The sequence below is a fragment of the Anopheles merus genome, chromosome 2L (genome assembly GCF_017562075.2).
Source record: "Anopheles merus strain MAF chromosome 2L, AmerM5.1, whole genome shotgun sequence".
Lineage (NCBI taxonomy): Eukaryota > Metazoa > Arthropoda > Insecta > Diptera > Culicidae > Anopheles > Anopheles merus.
This window is the reverse complement of record NC_054083.1, coordinates 43,755,987-43,779,488: the sequence shown is the minus strand read 5'-3', so window position 1 is coordinate 43,779,488 and position 23,502 is coordinate 43,755,987. Positions and strand designations below refer to the sequence as shown.

The 23,502-nt window shown below is 49.1% G+C and overlaps 5 protein-coding genes and 1 long non-coding RNA gene across 7 annotated transcripts; 3 read left to right on the top strand and 3 right to left on the bottom strand.

The window, feature by feature from the left end:
• Positions 1 to 40: 40 nt before the first annotated feature.
• Positions 41 to 2,784, bottom strand: LOC121593092 (purine nucleoside phosphorylase-like). The gene is made up of 3 exons (XM_041915163.1): positions 2,314 to 2,784; positions 1,246 to 1,522; positions 41 to 760 (listed from the first exon to the last, which is right to left on the bottom strand). Exons 1-3 carry the CDS (start codon positions 2,427 to 2,429, stop codon positions 164 to 166), a joined length of 990 nt encoding a protein of 329 aa, XP_041771097.1. The 5' UTR covers positions 2,430 to 2,784; the 3' UTR covers positions 41 to 163.
• On the top strand, positions 1,518 to 3,785 carry LOC121593097. The gene is made up of 2 exons (XR_006004729.1): positions 1,518 to 1,725; positions 1,784 to 3,785. It is a non-coding gene; the product is annotated as an uncharacterized LOC121593097 (long non-coding RNA).
• On the bottom strand, positions 3,739 to 9,537 carry LOC121593091 (purine nucleoside phosphorylase). 2 transcript variants are annotated; one of them, XM_041915161.1, is made up of 3 exons: positions 9,354 to 9,537; positions 4,664 to 4,937; positions 3,739 to 4,574 (listed from the first exon to the last, which is right to left on the bottom strand). In XM_041915161.1, the coding sequence occupies exons 1-3, from the start codon at positions 9,401 to 9,403 to the stop codon at positions 3,993 to 3,995; spliced, it is 906 nt and encodes a 301-aa protein (XP_041771095.1). In that variant the 5' UTR covers positions 9,404 to 9,537; the 3' UTR covers positions 3,739 to 3,992. The 2 variants fall into 2 exon arrangements, with proteins under 2 accessions (XP_041771095.1, XP_041771094.1); XM_041915160.1 differs by lacking the exon at positions 9,354 to 9,537 and adding an exon at positions 6,103 to 6,719.
• Positions 9,538 to 11,942: 2,405 nt separating this feature from the next.
• On the bottom strand, positions 11,943 to 15,814 carry LOC121593083. Its single transcript, XM_041915150.1, has 3 exons — positions 15,522 to 15,814; positions 14,881 to 15,418; positions 11,943 to 14,807 (listed from the first exon to the last, which is right to left on the bottom strand). The coding sequence occupies exons 2-3, from the start codon at positions 15,402 to 15,404 to the stop codon at positions 13,160 to 13,162; spliced, it is 2,172 nt and encodes a 723-aa protein (XP_041771084.1). The 5' UTR covers positions 15,405 to 15,418; positions 15,522 to 15,814; the 3' UTR covers positions 11,943 to 13,159.
• A 762-nt stretch (positions 15,815 to 16,576) lies between these two features.
• On the top strand, positions 16,577 to 17,390 carry LOC121593094 (40S ribosomal protein S13). The gene is made up of 2 exons (XM_041915165.1): positions 16,577 to 16,866; positions 17,013 to 17,390. Exons 1-2 carry the CDS (start codon positions 16,657 to 16,659, stop codon positions 17,256 to 17,258), a joined length of 456 nt encoding a protein of 151 aa, XP_041771099.1. The 5' UTR covers positions 16,577 to 16,656; the 3' UTR covers positions 17,259 to 17,390.
• A 2,470-nt stretch (positions 17,391 to 19,860) lies between these two features.
• LOC121593086 (kynurenine 3-monooxygenase) lies at positions 19,861 to 23,412 on the top strand. Its single transcript, XM_041915152.1, has 7 exons — positions 19,861 to 20,235; positions 20,850 to 20,919; positions 21,016 to 21,255; positions 21,347 to 21,434; positions 22,065 to 22,719; positions 22,805 to 22,966; positions 23,203 to 23,412. Exons 1-7 carry the CDS (start codon positions 20,143 to 20,145, stop codon positions 23,353 to 23,355), a joined length of 1,461 nt encoding a protein of 486 aa, XP_041771086.1. The 5' UTR covers positions 19,861 to 20,142; the 3' UTR covers positions 23,356 to 23,412.
• The last annotated feature ends 90 nt before the right edge of the window (positions 23,413 to 23,502 follow it).

The window sequence follows — 23,502 nt, the reverse complement described above, 5'->3', positions numbered from 1 at the left end:
ATATAAAGAACGGCAACAATAAACAAACAAACGATGGTAGTTAAATGGGTTAACAAAGTGAAACATTTATTGTTTGATGTGATTACTCTCTAATGCGCCGCATTTGTCCACGTGGTCACGTAGGTCACGCCACTATGCGTGATCTTTTGTAGTGCGATGTGCACTACTCTTTATGTCCGTTTGCGCCCACTGCAGGAAGCGTGCTGACGACCCGCGTCACCAGATCGCAGATACGTTGCTCCAGCTGCCGGCCAACGTCCACGAACGTCTCGTGGCAGTGCTCCTCCTCTTCCTCGTAGCTCATCGTGCACATGTTGGTGATCAGGCTGAAGGCGAAGCAGGTCATGCCGCAGTGCCGGGCCGTAATGATCTCGTGCACGGTCGACATGCCGATCGCGTCCACGCCCAGCAGCGCCATCAGCCGACCTTCGGCCACGGTTTCAAAGTTGGGACCACCGACACAACAGTACACACCCTCGCGCAACACACTCTGCAGCCCGGGCACATGGGTGGCCGCCTCTTTGGCCGCCTGCAGCAGGGCCGGTTCGTACGCTTTGGCCATGCCGAGAAACCGTGGCCCGAAGCGCTCATCGTTCGGGCCGAGCAGCGGACAGTTGCCAGCGAAGCCCATCAGATTGACGTGATCCTTGATGAGCATGATGTCGCCGACGCGGTAGCTGCTGTTGATGGCACCGGCCGCATTCGTAGCGATCAGGTGCGTACAGCCGACCAGGCGCATCACACGCACCGGCATGGAACACTACCAAAGGGATGAAAGAGAGGATAAGTGTTTTTTGAATGATTGGAATAAATTTACAAAGATCTAGTACATGTAAAAAAGAAATCGAAATGATTACTAAATCGCCTTTGTGTAACTGTCATTTTGAATGTCGATTTGACAGAACAAAAACAACAACAAAAACCGCTTGTGAAATCACATCAACTGTGGCCTTTTTCTGTTCCGCAACTGTCATACAGTTGTTGGCGGTGTAGAAAAGAGGTAGTTTTCCGCGGCGTTTGTAGTTTCGAAGAAGATAGACCTGTTTTTATGATAATAGAAATCAATAATTTGTTCGTGGTTTCGTGTGGAGTTTTTTTTTTGTTATCGTCATCTGGAATCGCGTGTTAGTTAGCATTCTATTCGATTCACAACAAGCCAATAAGCAATGTTTTGTCCCCGAAACGAAAGGCTATGCTGCTCCTTTGTGTACAAACGATGTGTACAAACACGGGCGTCCATCTTACCTTCGCCAGCGAGTATCCCTCGTAGTAGTGGAAGCGTCCCTGCATGCAGAGCACGGGCACACCGGCCAGATAGCCAAACACCAGCCGTCCCAGATGGCCGGCCACGGTCGAGACGGGAAAGTGCGGGATCGTCTCGTAGTCGAAGCAGTCCACCTCGGTCAGCTGTTCGGCCAGGCAGCCGAGCCCCGAGCCGCAGATGATACCGCACAGGGGACGGATGCGCGTGCGGTCCAGCAGATAAGTGGCGATTTCCTGCACCATCTCGTAGCTGCCATAGCTGGACAGAGGACGAGACCGAAAAAGAGAGGGAGGGCGTGCGAGGTGAGAAAACAGAAATAGAACATAAGTGCTGAGCCCCCCCGATTGCATCGTAAATGTTGTAATTGCGACAATGACACGTCCCGCACGAATCGTTTGGCGGTTTTTGCGTACAATCAGGGGAAAGATGGAGATCTCCACCAGCTACAACAAAAAACGGGGGTGAGTACATTCTGGTGTGGATAGATAGCATTCCTACTTATAGATTCCTGTTTTACAGCATTTGCCAGAGATGATACAAAAGCTCATCGCAAGAATATTGCATCAAACAAGACTTATCGTCCTGCCATTGCTAGATAACGATTTATCGCCACCATGTTCACGTTAATCTAAATCACTCTGCACCGCCAGCACGCCAGACGAGAAAGGTGCTACTTCTGGTCGATTCTGATCATGTTATGTTAATGAGGTTCGACCTTGCCCTACCGCACCGATCTTTTCTAATCCAGCTAAGGCGGCTTGTTATGGATGTTTGACTGTGTGTGTAGGTTTTCTCAATCAGTGAGATAATTTAACCCGTTACAGCACGCATTTCCATCAATCATATATGGCCGTTACCAAGACCGTTAACGTCAGCTGTGGAGTGTCGTTGCTTTGTCGCTGTTGTGACGTTGGTGGTGACGACCGTTTTCTGCAGCTGGAATGCACTCTGGCTGTCTTTTCTAGAACAGCATATGCTTCCCATACACACACACAGAGGGTGGCACTGGGCACAGAAAATGATAAGGTGTAGTGCAACACTTAATTTACCTTGCATTTTCCTGCACGGGATTGTATAATCCATTGGTCCGTTTGGCTGACGGCTTTGTGCTGCTGGTGGTGTGCTGCTCTCCATTGGTAACTTCTTTTAAATTCGTTCGATTCATCTTTAAAAAAGCTTTAGTTTTATTTGTACACTTGTCCTATTAATTTTCTTGGTGTTTTGGCACTCAGGCACTCTTTTCAGTTAACGTTTTGGCAATTTTATTTACAATCTTCCCTCAATGATACACTTCACTGTATACACAAACAGTGGAGGAGAGACCGTTTAAATCACAACACGCTCTCGCACTCGGTTCACACGCCGCGTCTTCCAAAGCAAACCCGTTCGCGATGACCGCTCGACTGCAAGTGACCGGACAGTGGAGATCCGGCCGCTAATGACAATGAAGCTGCAAGTCAACCGCTCTGGGGCTGTGTGTGGACCCAAACCGATTCCGCGCTGTGCGCTAGTGTTGGTGACAATGCGGAATGACAATCGCTGACTTTGTTTCTACAACATTGCTCTGGTGGACGCGTGGAATGTATGTTATGGCTTTTCGAGACAGGCGAGGCGCAGCTCCGAATGATAACGAATTTACGAGGCACGCATTCTCGCGCCAAGAATAGGGTTTTGAAAAACACTGTTCACTGGGAATTTCCGTTTCGTTTTTTTTTTTAAATCTACCGCAGAGATGATGGTAACATTTGTTTCTAAAATTACGCTTCAATTATTCATAACAATACCTTGCAATGTACGTCCCATCAACAAATAATTCAAATTTCTTCCCTTAGCATTGCTATAATTAATTTATAGCATCGGCAATATTTTATAGCTTGCTTATAGAACGATGCACCATAAACACGTTGATAAGTTCCTTTGCAGTGACTGCGTCCCACCCTTTGCTGGCGTATTCCCTTGCTGCATTTATGGGACTTTACTTTCCTCCTGTGTAAATGGCTTAATTTAATAGCATCATCACGGCCAATTGCTTCCGACGATAATGTGGTACGATCAAAGCATAGCGAGCAGCAGCAGCCGCAGCAAAGGTCAGTGCGCGGTTCTGCCAACAATGATTTCCATCCACCATTAGCGAGCTACAGCTGGATTTGGCGGGTGTTAAACCGTATTTTGGGAATACCGTTTTAGCGTCCGTCCCTTCCCCAATCATCCAAACACCCCACCCGAGGGGTCACGCTGGGGACACGCTGGAATTGAATTAGCGTCACTCGGGGCGTATCAATTGCGTGCGAAGCCGGATTGTAACTACAGCACGAGAGGTCGCCAAAATGTTCATTCTTTCCGCCCAGGGACAATCACTGTGCAGGGTTCGATTTTAATTAAAATTGTTTTATTTTAAGCATTTTTCACAGATTTTTTGGTTGTTTGTTTTTTTTTTTACATAAAAGGAATGTGTTTTTTTCTTTTCTTGTTGCAATTCACACGCGAATGTAAAAGGATTTGCTGTGTCGTTTAAATCACTCTAAAAAGCACTTATAAGATTGTTAACAAAAATCATACCTATCTATACTAAATGGTTACAATTACGCTTACCGCTTACCTAATGTCTAGCTAAATAGTCGATTTTACCTAATTAAAAGTGGCGCATCGGTGCGCTTGGTCTGAGCTATGGGATCAACCCTTACCAGGTGCTTCCTCAACTTTCCATCAAAATTCGCTTCTCCCCACCCTACTTCTTCGCCTCGTAGTGGATGTGCTTGACGATGCGGCTGACAAACTCGCCGAGCGTCTTCTCCCGGTTCTTGCCCACACCGACGATACTGTCGTGGCAGTGCTCCTCCTCCTCCTCATAGCTCATCGTGCACATGTTGGTGATCAGGCTGAAGGCGAAGCAGGTCATGCCGCAGTGCCGGGCCGTAATGATCTCGTGCACGGTCGACATGCCGATCGCGTCCACGCCGAGCATCGACAGCATCTTCACCTCGGCCACCGTCTCGAAGTTCGGCCCACCGAGACAGGTGTAGACGCCCTCGCGCAGCTCATTCTCGATGCCGATCTGGCGCGCGATCACCTTCGCCTGCTGGTTCAGCTTCGGATCGTACGTGTTGGCCATGCCGAAGAACCGCGGCCCGAACCGCTCATCGTTCGGCCCCTGGAGCGGATTGTTCCCGGCAAAGCCCATCAGATTGATGTGATCCTTGATCAGCATGATGTCGCCGACCCGGTACTTGGGGTTGGCGCCGCCGGCCGCATTCGTAGCGATCAGGTGTGTGCAGCCGATCAGATGCATCACACGCACCGGCATTGCGCACTGCACGCGTGATGGGGGAAGGAAAAAGGTAAAGACATTTTAGTTTGATATTGTTTTGTGTTGGTTGATTTTAATGCACTGCTTCTTACCTTTGCCAGCGGATAGCCTTCGTAGTGGTGGAAGCGGCCCTGCATGCACATGACCGGCACGCCGGCAAGGTACCCGAACACCAGCCGTCCGACATGGCCGGCCACGGTCGAGACGGGAAAGTGCGGGATCGTCTCGTAGTCGAAGCTGTCCACATCGGTCAGCTGCTCGGCCAGCGTGCCCAGGCCGGACCCGCAGATGATGCCAACCTTCGGGCGTAGCTCGGTGCGCTCCAGGAGATAGGTGGCAATTTCCTGCAGCGTGTCGTACGTGTACCTGAAGTGGTAGAGAAAAAAAAACAAAGCAGAGAGAAAGGACACATTAATTTCAAGGTTTTGAGATTGTCAAGCTGCCACCCCGAGGCTGTTGAATGAACTGCCACGCGCACCCTATTCAAACGTGAATGCCTTGGAAGTATCCTCTTTGTGGTGGCCTGCGAGAGCAACGCTTTCCCACACCCGGCGCAGCGTGAAGAAAGCAGCGTGAACAGGCGCAAATAGCAGCACCACCTCCTGTGTATCACCTGCGCCTTCGCTCGCCCGTAGGCAGGACAAGTCAACAAGCTACAAACTGTGCAACACCCGTCGCTTATCAGTGGGAGCGTTCTCTCTCTCCCCCTCCTAACCGTACTGACGACGCCACCAACCAGCGAGAGTGCCGGAGAGTGCCCTTGCTGACCCTGGGCTGATCGTTTGCGCGGGGGCACGATCGGCGTCATCCGCTCGCTCCGCCTGTAGTCAATCGGCAACAATAAGCGGCGAGGGGGCGACGCGGAGACACAGCAGAAAGATTTGATTTCGCCGATCGCGGACGATGACGACGATCGTGATGCCTTAAACATGGGAGTTAGTGAAGCGCTGGATGTTTGGACCCGTTTTAGTTGTTTTTCCCTCCGCCTCCAAGCACGAACCTTCTCGATGGCACCACTGATAAGGGGCAGAGGACGGGGGGGAAGAGGGGGAGAAGAGGTGACGATTAATTCGGAGCCCCGCGATCGTGTATTTTGCCAATGTCGCATCGCCTGTTTTTTTTTTTTGTTTGTTTTGTCGCTCTCTGTTGCCATGATAAGGGCAACGATGAGGAGTGGAGGAACTGACCCGAGAGGTCACATGCGGGATCTGCAGATCTTAAGTACCGACATGGTGGCGGTTGTTTTCGAGTAGAATCAAATTGAATTTTACGCGTCCGCGTCTCGTTCACAGGCATCTTTCGATAAGACATTTGGACGCACTTCGCAACACTGTTTGCTGAGATGGTACGGGCTACTAACACCTTTACCACGGCGCCGACTGCTACCACTGCACTTGCATGTTTTCCAACGCACGTACACACACACACACACACACATACACGCCGATCCATATCGGGTTCATCTTTCCCGGTGGTTCCGGTTTCCCAGAAGCCCCAGCCGTGCCGTGAAACCAAACCAAACCAAACTTACCCAACGTGCTCGGTGCGGGGCATATGGAACGGGCCGCTCGTGGCCGCCTTCTGCTGGTAAGCTACCGGCAGCGTGTCCGTGGCAGTACCACCATTCCGGGCCACCCCATTCGAATGCCCGTTCTGGTGCTGCTGATGGTGCCCGTTCGCGTGTAGCGCACCGTTCGTCGATGCTTTGCCGTTTTGAAGGTAGCTAAATTTGCTCATCTTTCCAAGCCCTCCCAACCGAGTTTGTGTGGCACCTAACGGCAAATTAAATCACTTTTCCCCGTGTCAATAGTCCGTGATGTTTTTTGAAGAATTCGAGCCCGAACTGCTTCGCTAATTCGCAGCACCCTTGAAAAGCACCGACGCACACGTGCCGCCACTGAACGACTTTCAAACACGCCGAAAAACCGAAAAGGACTTCTGCCGCAGTAGGAGGACGGGTAGTGAGTGTGTGTGGTGTCGTCTTAACCGGGGGTGTGGTGATGTGTTCGCGTGCTTCCTGTTACTTGAACCGTACACTGTCGCACCTCGATCGTGAGTGACGGTACGCAGCGGCGAGCGATAGCATAAAACCTTAGGCCCCCGGTGATGGTGATGATGATGATGGGGTGCCGCAACTCGAGGTGGTAGAGGGGATGGTACATTTGAGAGAGAAAGAGAGAGACAGAGAAAAGAGCGAGAGAGATGTTTGCGCCTGATTGCAACGGTAGAAAGGCTCGGTTCGTTCGTCAGGGCGGAAAGACGGTGCCAAGGGGAAAGACATGTCACGCGCCGGGGGGGGGGGGGTGGTAATTATGAAAAGACGATGACGCTCTTTTCTTAAGTAATGGTGTGGTGCGCGGTGGATGTTGTTGTTTTTCCCAATCATCTGGGGAACAACCGCGGGGTGGTGTATGCAGCTGCTGCACTTTAGATGGACTGCAGCACAAAATCAACAACAACAACAGGTAGCTTTTAGGGGTGTGGGCCAGTTCCATGTTTACGATTGATGACGATACGTACGCACCATTTACGGTACAATTGAGGCAGCATAGGAGCGAAGGATGGACATTGATTTCTGTCTGTTTTTTTTTTGCGCTCGCCAGTGGCACGCGCTTGGCAGGAAATGTGGCACGAACTGGAGGCTTGGCTCTGCGTTTAAGCCCGGGCTCTCTGGTTGAACGAGTTTCTACGCTTAAGGAAACCATTCACCATCATCAGGTGTGTATATGTGTGTGTATGTGTGTGTGTAAAACGCGCGATTTAATAGTTGCGAATTTTAATACACTTTGTTTTGCTGTCGCAGCCGGCCGCGGTGCCGGCTGGTTGGAGAATGCCACCCATTCCTAGTTCTACGGCGTGATTCCTTTGTCTCGCTGGTCGCCTTTTGCTGTTTCCTTATTTTTGCAACAATTACACACACACACAGACCGGCACGCGGAAACGATCGCAAAGCATCAACTTTAAGTAAATCTTTTGTTAAAATGCTAACAATTAGGTTGTTTTCCTCGCACTACCAGTGTGTGTCTTCGAGTGTGTTTGTGTTTGAGTGTTTTTTTTTTGTTGTGCTCCTAGAACAACAAGATTAGCACAATTTCCTGGTTAAAGAGCTTAGTAGTGAGCAGCAGCAGCAGCAGCAGCAAAAACAACACGCTTGTTTTTGTTGTTGTGAAGAAGGATGCAGACGTCACGCGAGCAACACACTTTTAACATGAGAGCAGCCCACATTGATAAGGACGCGGCTGACCGGACGGATGCTCTCCTCCTGCTCTTCACCCGTACTTGCACAAGTCAGTGCAGGAAAGGGGTCAAGGTTAAGGAAATTACGGTTACTTCTGAGAAACATCTCTTTCAAAAAGGATATGCGAATTAGATCGCAAAGGAGTTTAAATTGGCGCTCGACCCATAATGTTATGACTGATCGATTGATCCCTTTAAAGGCCCTTATCGAAGAAGCGATCGATCGAGTGGTGTATGACTTGCTCTCGGGTAAACATCGATCCTAACGCTCCAGGGGGTGATCATGCTGCCACAAATGTGAAAACACGACACGATCGCTAATCAAAACACGATCGCCAACACACTCGATCGTTCGAGCTTGATCGGGACAAACAAACAAAATGATGCAATCAATGGGCCTGTTTTCCAAGCTTTCTTTGGAGAGCTTAGGCCCCTCTCTCTCTCTCTCTTTCTCAAACAAATACAGGCGCGGGGAAAAAAATGCTCTTGAAGAAAGTTGAACCATCTAGATGGGTTGTAGTGCCACGTCTAGAACCCTTTCTTTGCGGCACGTTTTTGGGCACCCAAAAACTGATAACGCATAATCCCGTGCATGTCAAAACATGTCCTTTCCTCCAGTCCTTCCCCCCCCCCCCATCGGGCGGCAGTGCGCCATTTTCCACCCCAGGCAGAAGAATGTCCAGACTGTTCCAGAGCCAAAACAACCGCCGCGATAATGGCCGCGATCGAAGAAGAAGAAATGGTGATGGGAATGGTTTTGTTTACAACGCTCTGTTTACTGTTTTGCCACACGGAAGATCACCACACAAGCACCGCACAGGCACACTTAAAGGCAAGCAACGGGAGAGAGTGGACCGCTGTGGAAAGTATCCACATTCCAGGAAGCAATATCCGCAAGGCACCAATTGAGTGCAAACGGCATCTTCCCCGCGCTGGTCGCTGGACGCCCGTAATGCAGTGATGATGTGTGGCAATGGCACTTCGCAACCACGCCGCGCGGCAAGTAGTACACACCTAGTAACGGACGAGCGCGACAAATGACCATGATTGGGCCGCGGACGGCGATGATGATTGCCCATCGAAACGGGGCGCGCTGCAATTCGAAGCCGAAGCACCACACGATCACTCGCGCTCGACAGCGTTGCCAGTCGGGGGACACTAACGGGGCGCTTGGTTGCAAGGGATGATTGATAACACACCATGCAGCGCCAGTTCACAGTTGGTCGGACTGCACACTACTGTGTGTGTGTGTGTGTGTTTTTGCAAGCCCTTGGCCTCCTGTTGGCACTTTAATGGACACTCCATTCGAAACCTTGATTCGAAAGACACCCTTTTCTGGACAGTAATTACAACAACTGCCAGCGCCCAACGATTTCAATCAAAACATGTTCACTTGACACTTTTGGGTTGGTGGACACATTCACCACTCTCTGAAGCAGTGGACACCCACCACAGAAGCAGTTGGGGCTTCTCTTGGTTGTTATTGATTATGAAGCGTGCGACAGAAGCCCTCCCATTGCCACTTTCTCGTACACGGATACTTACATTCTGCTCGAACCGCCACCGCTCTGCTTGCTTTCGTTGAAGGCTGCCATTCTGTGCGGAAGGAAGGAAGTTCTTTGAGTTCTTCACTTTTTGGGAGAATTCAATTGGGAGCTAATGCGCGCGCACTTGTTGGTGTGATCGGTTCGATTATCTACTGCTTAGTGCAATCACTTTCCCAACTGCGATCGTATATTTATAAGCCGCGCTCGAGTGCAATCATTTACTTGATCAAGTTTACAAAACTCGCTATTTGTTTGACTTTTTTTGCGCGTATGTGTGTGTGTGTGTGTGTGTGTGTTGAACCACAGCACCACAGCACCGACCCCTGCTATATGCTGCTTCTGTGAGTTGCAATTATAGACGGTGCTCGGTGATCGTTCGGATGCAGCAAACAGGGGAAAGGGTGTACACAGTCATGGGGGGCAATGCTTGGTACACTCCCTTTCAGACACTACAGACACTTGAGCGCTTGGAGCTATGCTTGGAGCTGTTGCCGTAGACAGTAAAACACGTTTGAGAGACAACGGCGGGGTTTCTAGCCCTAGGAGATGGCTATAGGAGATCAATTTAAAAACACTCGCAAGTGTGTGTGTGTGTGTGTGTGTGTGTGTGTGTGTGTGTGTGTGTGTGTGTGTGTGTGTGTGTGTGTGTGTGTGTGTGTGTGTGTGAGTGTGTGTGTGTTTGTCGGTGTTAGCACACAAATGCCCCAGCATGGTTACCAGTAAACTGTCTTAGCTGATCGTACGACTGCGAGAGGGGCACCACCACCAAGCACATGGTCGTCTCGATCGGCAACACATACGTCAGCGGAGAGCATCCCAAACGTCGCTGTGTGTGGATGGTTGCTTCCCGGCAAGAGCACCAAGAGTCTCTTAGCCGGCTGATAAGCAATCGTCATGGAGAGTTCAGCCCAGCCAATGCGACCCGCTGATCCTCTCCTCACCTCTTGTTGAGGAGGTGAGAACGTGAGATCTTACGAGTGGCAGAATAAAGGGGCAGTAGGAGAGTTTGGAGTTGGCCAGGACGGACAGAAACACGTTACAAGTCTCGCGACTTTTTACTGATATACACACACACACCGCTTCTTCTGCCACACTATCAGCCTGCCCAAAGCCGATAGTGGTGGTGGTGGTGGGTTGAGATGAAAAAAACGGCGCCGCCCAGCCATTTCACTGGGCCGCGTATTCTTCCTTTTGTTCTGATGTGTGGATGATATTTGCGCTACAAATTCGCGAACACGAATTACAGTTCAGATTGCATGCTGCCCATCTTCACGGCTCATTAAACTTTGCGCGAGTGCATTGGGCACCTTCTTCCCCCAGGGACAACCGAGAGATGAGGAGATGTTGTAAACGGTTTTGCGGCTGGAAACAGCAAACAACAACGTTTAAGCAGCAGTCCTATTAGTGGCTTATCAAAAAGACATCCCAAATAATGGATCGTTGGAAACGTCTGGAGGGGGTATGGCAAGGAGCAGGAGGACACTGAAATGGAGGCCACTGATTGACTTCTATGAAGACAAATACTTCCAAAAGAAGCTGTTTAACAACAGAACAAGAAGGATAGTTTTTGTGCCACCTTTCAATCACGCGCGGCTCACGAGTTTACGATAGGAGCTGTGGAAGAGCGTCCCCGGCGGTTCATCAAAACACACCAGAACCGTGTTGTGTTCGTTGTGTATCATAGTTTTAAATCTTAGCCCATCGGTTCGACCTTATCGGACACAAAAATGGCCAAGATCCGATTGATGTGATGCTGCTCCTCTCCTCGCTACGCGCGATCGTTGACACCGAGAAAAACATGCAACATTTTAAAGTGAGGATCGATTGAAGAAGAAGAAGTGGAACAACCTCTCCTACAAACACGCACAAAACCACGCACAAGACACATCGGCCATCTTCGTAGTGAGTGGCAAAAACAATCACAGCCCCAGCATTCCTATCAGAACTATCAGGGGTACTAAGAGGGGGGGAATACTATACTCTGGAGGGTAATAGAGAGGCGTCAGTAAACATACATTTTGTCGTAAACAACTCGCGGCTATGTTGCCACTCCGTCTCAGTGACGTCGGTTGGCGTCAAGAGTGGATTCGCACCGCAAATGAAAAAGAAAACGGGGGCAATACGCAGTATTTAGAGAGGAGAGTTTTGTTTTCAAAAAATACTTTTTACAAAGTTTCAAAGTTTATGGAAATGAATCATGTTTGGAAAGGCACAACGTTAGCGAAATGATCGCTGATCTGTTCCAGAGGAAAAAGGTGCTTTTTAAAACTTGGGACATACTTGCTTATCGGGTGATATAATCATACAGGTTATTTTCGGTATTTGATAAGAATTTTCGGAACTACTCAGGATCTGGCCTGATCTAGTGATGTCCCGTAATAAGATCCTTGAGTTAAAATCTTGAATATACCAAGTACTCGCCATAAGTCAGACTTATTATCATGCTACAGGTAGATTCCTATTTAGCGCTTTCAGGCCATTAGACATCTCTGTTATCCAAGAGGAGGATCTAATAGATATTACTGGAGACTTGGCCTTTTTGTATTATGTTTCAATTAGAAATGTACTATACTGTATTAGAACTCTACAAATACGTTATATTCCCGTCTTTCACGATGTCCAATGCCCCAAGTATGTGACTATGCGGAATTAATGCTTGAATGCATGTTGAAAAATCCACGATTTTTCGATCGGTAACAGGTTTAGTTTTTCAAAAGACCGCTTCCAAAAAACGAGTTCAAGGTCTTCGGCCATCTATAACTCCTTTGGTCAAGAGAACCAAAGATGTCTATACCATCAGCGTATTCCAATATCTGCAACGATGTATTGAAGAGGAATCGGGAAGAGTTATTCATCCTTAGAGTTAAGGATAACCTACTCCCGTCTCTCTGGAACAAGGATCTTCAAATCTGCTTTAGTTGGAATTCCCAATTACGCACACACATGGTCGTGATCCTGATCTACCACAGGTACTCCTGAGGATACTTGAAACAGGAATCTCCACATCATCTTCCGAGTATTTTGTTGATGAGATCCAACAAATATATAATGATTTCTCTCCGAATGATTCTTTCGCGACATTAGACACAAACCACTCCGTTTACGTATCATAACTTACTAGTAGATATTTTGTTTACATCTCTACCCAACCATTAGGTCCATGCAGGATTTGCATTCAACATGTCTCTTTTCAACATCTTTTTTCACTGAAACGAATTACTATTCTATGATGTATTTTGAATTGCTTCATCCTTCACAAAATGCGAGCGTGCGCAATGGTAGTTGTGCCGGGTGCAGGATGGTCATACAAGGACATGAAGATCGGTGCAAACAGTGCAGAGGTGGAATAATAACTATACTCGTGTTGATGATGATGATGAAGGGTTGATGAAAATGATAGAGTTTTCCCCAGGCAGTACGAAACAGCGAGAAAAATCTTCCCACATTCACTATCCCCGCCAAATTCTTCTCCCCTTTTCGTTGGTCACTGCTTGGTACAATCTTCCAAATTGCATACCTCATTATCGGAATGTTACACTTCAAATCCCGTCCCTTCAGACAATAGACTATCATTATCGTTAAGCGTGTGCTGTGAATGAGTGTGCGAGTATTTGCGATTTTCTATTAACTAGCTAGTACAGTGACATCATTGGATCAAAAAGGAGGCTCAAAAACAAAGATCAACAACATTCATCACTAAGACTAGTGAACCTAGAGTGGAATTACTGCAGGTCGGTATGAGATCACAAAATCACAAGAGTTCTGTTGGCATCGGGCGCACTCGGGTGGGTCATCGCCAAATGTTTAACGATGCTTGCCTGCCTCCGATACAGACTCCTCGCCCGCCGCCGGCGGACTGTACAGTTTCGGCAGCTCGGACTCGAGTCGCAGCAGCTGAACGTACGTTTTCAGCTTCATCGTTGCGCCCGGTCCAACGCCGACACCCGCCCCCATCCCGTCCGCCTCGTTGGTGGCCGTCTTCACGAACGTCGAGTAGTACGACACGAGCTCCTGCGACCCATCGTCGTCCAGGTCCGCGATCAGGAGCGAATTTTCCTGATAGTTCAGATCGGGCTGGCAAAGCACTTCGGCCGCCGGATCGCCGCTGATCGTTTCGCGACAGAACTGAATCACGTTGCTTTGGCTGGTGTTTTCGATCTTGATGTAGGTCGTGTTGAATACGATCAGCTTGATCGTTTCCTTCAGGAAGCGCATGCGCGTTCGAAACACACCGGCCGGACGACCCGATGACGAGGACGATGCCGATGACGATGACGTTTGGTTTTGGCCCCTCGCAGAAGAGGACGTCTTCGAGATGGCATCCAGTCCCGGAGGTCCAATCCACGGCTGCTGGTGGATGAAGCGCTGCTTGCTTGCGTCATCATCGTTCCATCGGATCAGTGCGCGCTTGAACCGCGAGCTACGATTGTCCGGATCGCGCTGACTCCACTCCCAAAACTTGATCACAAACCCGTACATGGTGGACCGGTTGTCCGACCCAAAGTTGGAGAAACTCAGCCGCACCGGTTGCATACCGTACAGCTGCCGACCGGACACATTCCACAGCAACTCCCCGGTCGACTCCTCCGTCAGTAGGACCGAGGTTGAACAGTTTTCAGGACATTTGCCCCGATTCTCCACCACCAGCTGCTTCCCACCGACGTTCGTGATCGTGCGCTGCTTCTCGGTGTTGCGCCGCTGGCCGAAGAACTTGTGCTGGGGCAGATCGGTCGGCATCCGGCGCACCACGCGCATATCGAGCGCCTTCCGGTGGATCAGCTTGTACAGCTCGGGCAGCGATTTTGCCTTCTGCTGCTCGGACTTTTCCTTCACGCAGTTAAACTTCACGTTCAGCTCCTCGTCCAGCATCAGCTTGTGCACGTACAGGCACTCCTTGACGGCGTACGAATCCCCGATCGTGACGCCCTTCCGGCCCGATATCATCACCAGCCGGTTGTGCTTGGTTTCGCTCGAGCTCGTCACAAACAGCAGATCGTACACCTTGTCCCCGTCGACGTCCGGAATCAGGAGCGGAAAGTCGAGCATATCGTTTTGCTTGCTGCCACCGCTGTTGCTGCGCTTGTTGTAGCCCTCCGCATGCCACAGCCACTCGCCGGACAGGGGATCGATACACTCCAGCTGGCCGTACTCGTCCAGCACCAGACAGTCGGGCGCTCCGCTCCGGTCCGCATCGAGCAGCGTGCAGTCGATGCTTTTCGGCTCGTTTATCATCTGGTCGTACCACGCGACCTTGCCGGAACTGCCGATCAGCGAGATGATGCCGTTCCGCCGCCGGTACGACTCGTCAAACTCCGGGAACAGCTTATCCCCCCGGTACATGAAGACGAGATTTTTGCTCTTGCCGTGCACGCCTTCCACCACGTTGATGACCCCTTTCAGTTCGATTTTTTCGTAGTTGCGTATCCAGTTTTGGGTTTTCACGCGTTCCGCTCTAAACCGTGAAAGGAAGGGGAACAGTCCATGAATATGGTCTCCCGAGCAGGGACAACTTGAACGGGTCTTACCTTGCCGGACAGGACAGCTCATCCGAGCAGGGAATGATCCACAGAAACACCACCACCGCCAGGAAGCAGACGACCAGCGACGCCACGAAGCAGCACTTCCGCGGGAAGGACATCTTCCGGTCCGGGATCGAGCCGGCCTCGTGCAGGATGGCCACATTGTCCGCATGGAACACACCGCTCGCATCCTCCACATCGCTCGGGCTCGGCGGATACCCGCCATTGTACAGGGCGGCTCCACCATTTTCCGTCCCTCCTGCGCTGCCGACGGTGGCGCGAACTTCCGCCACCGGTCGTCCCTTCATGCCGTTCATCATAATTGCGGTCGGGATGCCGCCTCTTGCACTACTGCTGCCTCCGCCTCCGCCGCCGCCCCCAATGGTTCCGCCTCCGCCGCGTTCCGCCGTGATCCGCCGTACCGTGATCGTCGTGGTGCGCCGCAGCAGCTCTTCTTCACTCTCCGAATCGGTCAGTGTCGTCTGTGGAAGAGGGGAGTATATACCACCGGACGAATCACTATTGGGCATGCTATGGTAAGACACTGCGCCGAGGCGTGTGTGTGTGTGTAAATTGGAAGAAAAGTAATCGAGATAGCATATTAGTAACACCCTATTTCCGGTTGTATTTATCCCCTTCAATATTACCGCTTGAAGACGTGTGGCGTATTGCGGGGGGTTTTGTGGAGCCTTGTGCACTCCAAACTGCAAAACCCGTGTGATGTTTTGCGGGGTGGCCTACAGATTTAGGACCAGCTACAACAACGTGACGGCTGCTCCGTTGGGCGCTTGCTACTAACTAACGCCCTGCACGCCATCCCGAACCAGTGCATCGTTTTTAATCCGATCGAATCTAATTAAGTTTAAGCTTTCTTGTTTATTATTCACTACGCTGAAGGTTTGCAGCGCCGATGTGATTGGGAAGTTGTGTTGTGCTAAATTTTTCTATTCTTTTCTAATTTCGTCCCCTGCTGGATGTTTTGCGCACATGCGTACAAGCAAAAGTTTAAATATCTTCTTCTTGTTCTCCTTCCTAAATGGAACCATCACCGGACGTTACAAGAAATGATGCAGAGTTCAATGTAACTGTTTGTTTATGTAAAAATGTACTTTTTCATTAAAAAGAGCACATTTCATGTACAAAGCAATTTCAAATTTTATGTGCTAATTGTTCCCATTTGAAAATAACGAACACGCGAAAGGCCTTTTTGTCGAGCGCCCTCTATCCGTGGGTATGCAAAGTAGATGATTAGCGCGCGAACAGACCTTGCATACTTTTTGTATTTTTATCTATTAACTGCTTATATTAGGTAATATAATATTATTTCACATCATTTTTATTAACTTTCTTTGTATTAGAGCATAAATACAATAAAACATGAAAATTCTGGTGAACATTCCGAAGCCGGTTGACATTTTTTTGACGCTCAATGCGTTTAGATTAGTAAGTAACGTACTTCGGTCAATTCTCGGCGGTCAACCAATTCCCGTAAATAATTGCAGCATTTTTATCACTAAAATACGTCTAAAATAGGTTTATGCGATTTATTATATAATTTTAAAGCGTTTACAAATTAGTTTTCTCGAATAAAAAGTCCGCAAGAATCATTTTTCCGCACGGATGTTCAGACTGCTTTCACGCGCCATGTCCTACGCCACTCGCTCACAGTGCAAGGGGGAACCGTGCCGTGTCATGAGTTGACGTCTTCCTCCATCTTTCTTTTTGTCAAACTCTCGGTGAACTAAACACGCGGTGCGAAAGCACGAATAAAAATATCGAAAAATGGGTCGTATGCACGCTCCTGGTAAGGGTATTTCCAAATCCGCGCTACCGTACCGTCGTTCCGTGCCGTCGTGGCTCAAGTTGAGCGCCGAGGATGTGAAGGAGCAGATCAAGAAGCTCGGCAAGAAGGGCATGACTCCGTCGCAGATCGGCATCATCCTCCGGGACTCGCACGGTGTCGCCCAAGTGCGCTTCGTCAATGGCAACAAGGTTAGTTCGGTTTCCGGCTCCTCCTGCTAGTGGGGAGTGGAGGGGCTTCGGTGGCCCGTGCGGTAGAACCGAACGGCCACCGAGTTGTGGAAAGTGGAGACTAATGCCCCGACTGCCGGGTGCCCTTTGTTGTTTGCTTGTTGTAGGTGCTGCGTATCATGAAAGCCGTTGGCCTGAAGCCCGACATTCCGGAGGATCTGTACTTCCTGATCAAGAAGGCCGTGTCGATCCGCAAGCACTTGGAGCGTAACCGCAAGGACATCGACAGCAAGTTCCGTCTGATTCTGATCGAGTCCCGCATCCACCGTCTGGCCCGGTACTACAAGATCAAGGCAGTCCTGCCGCCGAACTGGAAGTACGAATCGAGCACTGCCTCGGCTCTGGTTGCCTAAGCGCAGCAAGAGGAGCGAAAGGAGTTAAACCGCGAGGAAGGGAGACCGACAGACCGGAAAGTGAAAAGAAGGATCGTATGCCTAACAATGGTCTGACGATGTTCAACTTCAAACGTGGGATGTTGAGAATTTAAGAATACACAGCAGCTGGCGTCTGGTTGGGGTCAGTTTCTCTACAAAAAACACGGTGTTGATTGTTGGTTGCGGGCGAGATCGAAGAAAGAACTTGCATTTCCGCTGCATGTTGTTGTTTGTTCCGTTCATTGGTAAACAAAGGTTGAGTAAGGTGCGTTGGGTTGTTAGGATAATTGATTGATGTCGGTACTGTGGGTGTTTCTTAAGGTATTCAAACTTAACCGCTGGTTTTACCGGTTTTAGGTGAACAGTTTAATGAGCTAGGATCTGATTGAACAATATTTAAGATGTAGAAAGCTTTTTGATAGAAAAGGGAACGATGGATATAGATCCCCATATAGAGTTTTAAGCATTTCTCCTTACCAAAAGCTCTCGCTTTCGTGGACGTGGATAGGGTTTATTGCCAACTGTTCGATAAGACTTTTCGATCGAGAATGAATGATCGGTAACTTGCATGAATTGTGGGAATCTCATATTTTATTGATTTTCGCATTAAAATTCAATCTAATCAAATTACAGAAAACTAAAGACAATGTTTAATTGAACGGTTTGAAGTAATCTGTAGCAAATTACAATATTTTACGCGATTAACTCTTGAATGGATATGTTTTTGGATCGATCCAGCGGATCTATTCGACAATTGTGGTGTCTTTTATCAGGCTGAAATTGGACCATATAGTAAACCATATAAGCATTTTTGTATATACTTCATCCTTCTTTTGCCTAGAAAGTTCGATAGGAACCCTTCTTTCGGGTGTAGTTCCTCCTGATAATCAATTTTAAACAGCTCCCAATCTCTTCATAGGTTCTCTTCATTTTTTGCATAACTCATTTTTCCTTCAAATTTGAGCAATTTGAATAAGTTACTTGATTTTGTCTTAATGTCTTCCCGGTTCTGATTATTTATTACATATAGATTTCATTTTCTTGTAAAATTTAACACTACTTTATCGGATTGTCTAAAAGCAAACAAACCCCAAAACCTGATCGATGTCACATAAGGCGCTGCGTGTGCCCGTGATAAGATCAATCGCATCGGGATCAACAGCACGTCATACACAAACCCATCGGTAGATCAGTAAATCTCGGAAGCAGTGAGCGAACCGAAATCTATTACCAATGTTGCAAACGGCGGCAGCATACTTAAGCTGATAACGGAAGGCAGCATTTTCAAACGCCCCAACGTATTCCGATGTCGTTCGTATAGTCGGTACAGTAGTGTAGTTTGATGAGTAAGCAAAGCATTGATGATAAGCGGTAGCAACGATCCACGGTTGTAGTTTCGTGTCTGCATCACGTCTAGTGTACGCCAGTCTGGAATGTACGGAAGTTGCAGTCTCCGTGGCTCCATTATCATCACGACGATATCATCCCGTAGTAGCATTACAGCTATTCTCAGAATCTACCCCACGGGTTCGTCCGTTTAATTACAACCAAACAAACAGAAGATTTGATGCAACGAACATTAAACATTTGGGACCACCTTTACGCGAACTACACACAATAGCCTACCGTTGTATCCATGTCCGCATGCTTGCGACAGGCAAACAACATGCAGTCGGCGGTAGCACATTGCGCTTGAGCGCGCGCGCGCGTCACAGCTTTACTGCATGGTCGTATTTAGCAAAGCCCGCGTTCTTCACGGTAATCTTGGCTAAGATTTAATTGTGAGAGGTTTATTTACAGCTGCGCGCGCTGTCAACCATAAGCCGAACTCTCTGATGGAAGTTTCTCGCTTTTGTTTGCTAGTTTAAGTAGCCTTTTTTTATTTAAAAGGACGTTATTTTCAATGGGACATATTCAAATTACTGATTCGTTCTCTTGTTGTCTGATAAACCGAAAAAAATACTAATCAAATGAAATCAACTTGAATTCTTTAAAAAATACATCATATGCAAAACGAGAACATTCGCTACCACGAGCCAAAAGTAAAAACACTCCACATTGCATTGATACGAATCAACGGGAACCGCGTGCCTTACTAGACCAACTTGGGTTTAATTAACTTCCAAAAATAATTGTAGCACACGTATAAACAAAACAAAAAACTTAATCTTAACATTATCATTTATGTTTCGCATCGAAAAAATGACAAAGAGCCGCTTCCTCTCCAAAGCATTCGGAAACGGAGTTAGTATTAGTCTTTCCCTTTTTTTTTTTGTTTGAGGGATAATAAGATCAGCATACCATCATTAGAAACCTTTTTAAGTGGGAAGGGAGCCGTTGGCTTTGGCGTCGTATTACCACGCACAAATACACAAATAGATTGTCTATTAGAAATAAAAGCGAGACAAAAACTATTTGAAGAAATGTGATAACGTTGCCTCCGCGCGAAAGCTTTTTGTGGCCTACTGAGGCGAAACAACAGAGAGTGTGTGCGCGCGCGCGCGCGCAAGGGAGTGAGAGAGATAGAGAGAGAGATAGCGATGGAACGGCAGGACGAACGAGACACAGCCACACACAGACACGCAGCACGTACCGATTCTTGTCTCGTCCGAAGGCTTTTTCTGTGGCCGTAGACCCTACGCTGGGCTCAATTCCGTTCGAACATTTTGCCGTGCCGGTTCTCTGCGGAAACAGACGCTGGATCTCACGCGTACACGTGTTTTAGTGTAGCCGCTTACGTTCCTATTTATTATTTCTCCGTGTCGGTCGTGTCGTGCCTTTTGTGTGTGAAGTGTGCGCGTTTTGGTTTGTGTTAAGGCTCTAATAGTTAAGGATAAAAAGTAACAACAAATTGCACACAACAATGGCAACGGCAAGCGACAGCAAGTACAAGCGCACCAACACGAACGGCATGCAGCATCAGCCGCTGGATGTGGCCATCGTTGGCGGTGGTTTGGTAAGTTGTGCTCCAAAGTTCTAGCCAAAAGAGTGATCAAGCAGGCAAGGGTGATTTGTTGGGCGCGCGCGTGTGTATATTAATCCTGCGTGTGTAGCCACTTGTACTTTCGCCTCGAGTGAAGAGAAAGTTGTTAGAATGTACTTGTACCACCGTAGTCAATTATGTTGTTCTTACCCCTCGTTAAAGCTCGATCGTAAATCAGACATTTTAATGACTTCCTTATGCATTTTTTACCATCTATCTTCCTGTCTTATCAATAATACTGATTATTTTTTCGGCAGTTGTTGATTGTTCTGGAAGCAATCTCATCTATTTCGCAACATAATGTTATTCCTGTTCTCTGTTTGTTTTTTTGCCCTGACCGCGGTTAATACTTAGAAGCGTGAGCGTTGTATGGTCTCCCTTCTCCGGTTAGTGGTCTTTATGACCAAAAGGAGCATTTCAACGCGACTCAAAAAGGGTTGGCCAAAATAAATAAGCAGCTTGCTACGATTAAAATGCTTACGAACGAACGCAGCTGTCAAACAAACACGCACGGCTCACTGTGATGGATTTCCACAAATCCTGGACCGAATTTTCATTTGTATTCTTTCACCCTCCTCTTTCCATAGGTTGGCTCACTGTTGGCGCTTCACCTGGGCAAGAAGGGCCACGAAGTGAATCTGTACGAATACCGTGAAGGTACGTGTCCCGTCTATTTCCCGGCCTTATCCAACGAACAGCGCGCGTAATTGATATGTTTCCGTATTCGTTACCTTCCTTCCCTTCCTTCTGCAGACATCCGCACGGCCGAGCTGGTGATTGGGCGCAGCATTAACCTAGCCCTTTCCGCGCGTGGCCGCCGGGCGCTGGCCGAGGTGGGGTTGGAGGATGCCCTGCTCAACCACGGCATACCGATGTCCGGCCGTATGCTGCACGACGTCAACGGCAAGTGCAAAATCGTCCCGTACGATGCAAACACCAACCAGTGCATCTACTCGGTCGGCCGAAAGCATCTGAACGAGGTGCTGCTCAACGGTGGGTAGTAGCGGCTGGGCTGTAGAGGGTATTGAGTTACACCAACAGGGCTGTTTTCTAAGGCTTCTCCCGTGTGTATGTTTTCTTGCAGCGGCCGAGAAATACCCGAACATCCACCTGCACTTCAACCACAAGCTGGTCAGCGCCAACCTGGACGAGGGCAACCTGTCGATGGTTGAGTAAGTATAGCCAACGTTCCAGATCGTTCCAGACACGCGGCAGTGGTTGTCTCGATGTTTTTTTTTTGGCACGGAAGAGCACGGAAGAGACGTTTCGCTGAATCTTGTTTCTTTTTTGGCAAAGTTTTCGCGACATCTCTGATATGGAGAGACAGACAGAGAACGATATCAACAGCACAACAACAATGCCCTCAGATCCTATGGACAGTTCTCGATAGTTTATGGTTTTATGAATGCAATCTAATCTCCCGGTCTCTTCCCTCCCGCGATGCCCGCCTTTATGTCTGTTTCATTCATTGCAAAAACTCGCTTGCGCGCGCTCGTTCCCTTATCTCTCTGTGTCTGTGTGTTTGGAAGATTGTGTCTGAGCACCATCGAAAAACACGGTCCCAAATCCCTCTGTCTAGAGAGGCCTCACATTCTACAAACCAGGAGGAAGATGCCAGTCGTTATCTTCAAGTGGGCATTAAATCTGGGAGTTTTCCCCGTTCGTTTGACTCATCGGTCTCAAGCCGGTTAAGCGGTGGGAATGTTTCAAGTGCGCGGATTACCGGACAACGTGCCCAGCCACGGGCACCTCCCCCTGCTCTTCCAACAATGCTAAAACCCACTCCTCTCCCGTCCCTGCAGCCCCGTCACGAAAGATGTCAAGAGCGCCCGGGCGGACCTGATCGTCGGCTGCGACGGGGCGTACAGTGCCGTGCGGAAGGAAATCGTCAAGCGGCCGCGGTACGACTTCAGCCAGACGTACATCGAGCACGGCTACCTGGAGCTCTGCATACCGCCGACCGCCGGCGGGGAGTTCGCGATGCCCCACAACTATCTGCACATCTGGCCGCGCGGCCAGTTCATGATGATCGCGCTGCCGAACCAGGACCGCACCTGGACGGTGACGCTGTTCATGCCGTTCACGCAGTTCCACAGTATTACCGACCAGGGCCTGCTGCTCGACTTCTTCCGCCAGCACTTCCCGGACGCGATCGAGCTGATCGGGCGCGAGCGGCTGGTGAAGGATTTCTTCAAAACGAAGGCCCAACCGCTGGTGATGATCAAGTGCCGGCCGTACCACATCGGCGCGAAGGCACTGATCATTGGCGATGCGGCGCACGCGATGGTCCCGTTCTATGGGCAGGGCATGAACGCGGGCTTCGAGGATTGCAGCGTGCTGACGGAGCTGTTCAACCAGTACGGGACGGATCTGACGCGCATACTGCCCGAGTTTAGCGAGAAGCGCTGGGAGGATGCCCACGCCATCTGTGATCTGGCAATGTACAACTACATCGAGGTAGGCGCGGTGGTGGAAGAAGATGGTGGCGGAAGGGGGACCGTTTATTAACTGCCCTTTTTTTCTGTGTTGCTTCGATTGACAGATGCGCGACTTGGTTACCAAACGGTCGTACCTGCTGCGCAAGAAGCTGGACGAGCTGCTGTTCTGGATGATGCCGAACACGTGGGTCCCGCTGTACAACTCCGTCTCGTTCTCGCACATGCGCTACAGCAAGTGCATCGCCAACCGGGCCTGGCAGGATAAGGTGCGTGCGTTGCGATCCCTATTTCCTTACAACTCTACCCATTCACGATCATTCCAGAGCGATCGAATAAGGTTAAACGGGGGGGGGGGGGCTCTCTGGCCCTCTTCCTTTATCGCTTGCAATGCTTCGTCGATAGCGATAGCTAATTAAATGCAAACAGACCATAAAAACATAACCTCCTCTCCCTCATACTGATAACCCACATTTTCTCCTCTCTCTCGTTTTGTCCTGCTCAGATTCTCACACGCGTACTGTACGGTGCGTCGATTGCGTCGGTTGCCGCTATCGGCGGTCTCTGCTACCGGCACGTGACTATGGGCCATCTCGAGCGGCTGTCGACGAGCATCCTGTCCACCTTGCAGCTGCTGAAACCGAAAGCAAGCGTCTAACTGTGACCCCATACCATTCGTTTATTGCTAAAAAATAAAACTTATATACTCACTCAACATGTTCACGTTTGCGATGTTTTAACGAGTTTAATATTTATTTGCTTTGTGTTTGGTTTGTTTCCACAAAAAACAACGTGTTTTCTTCTA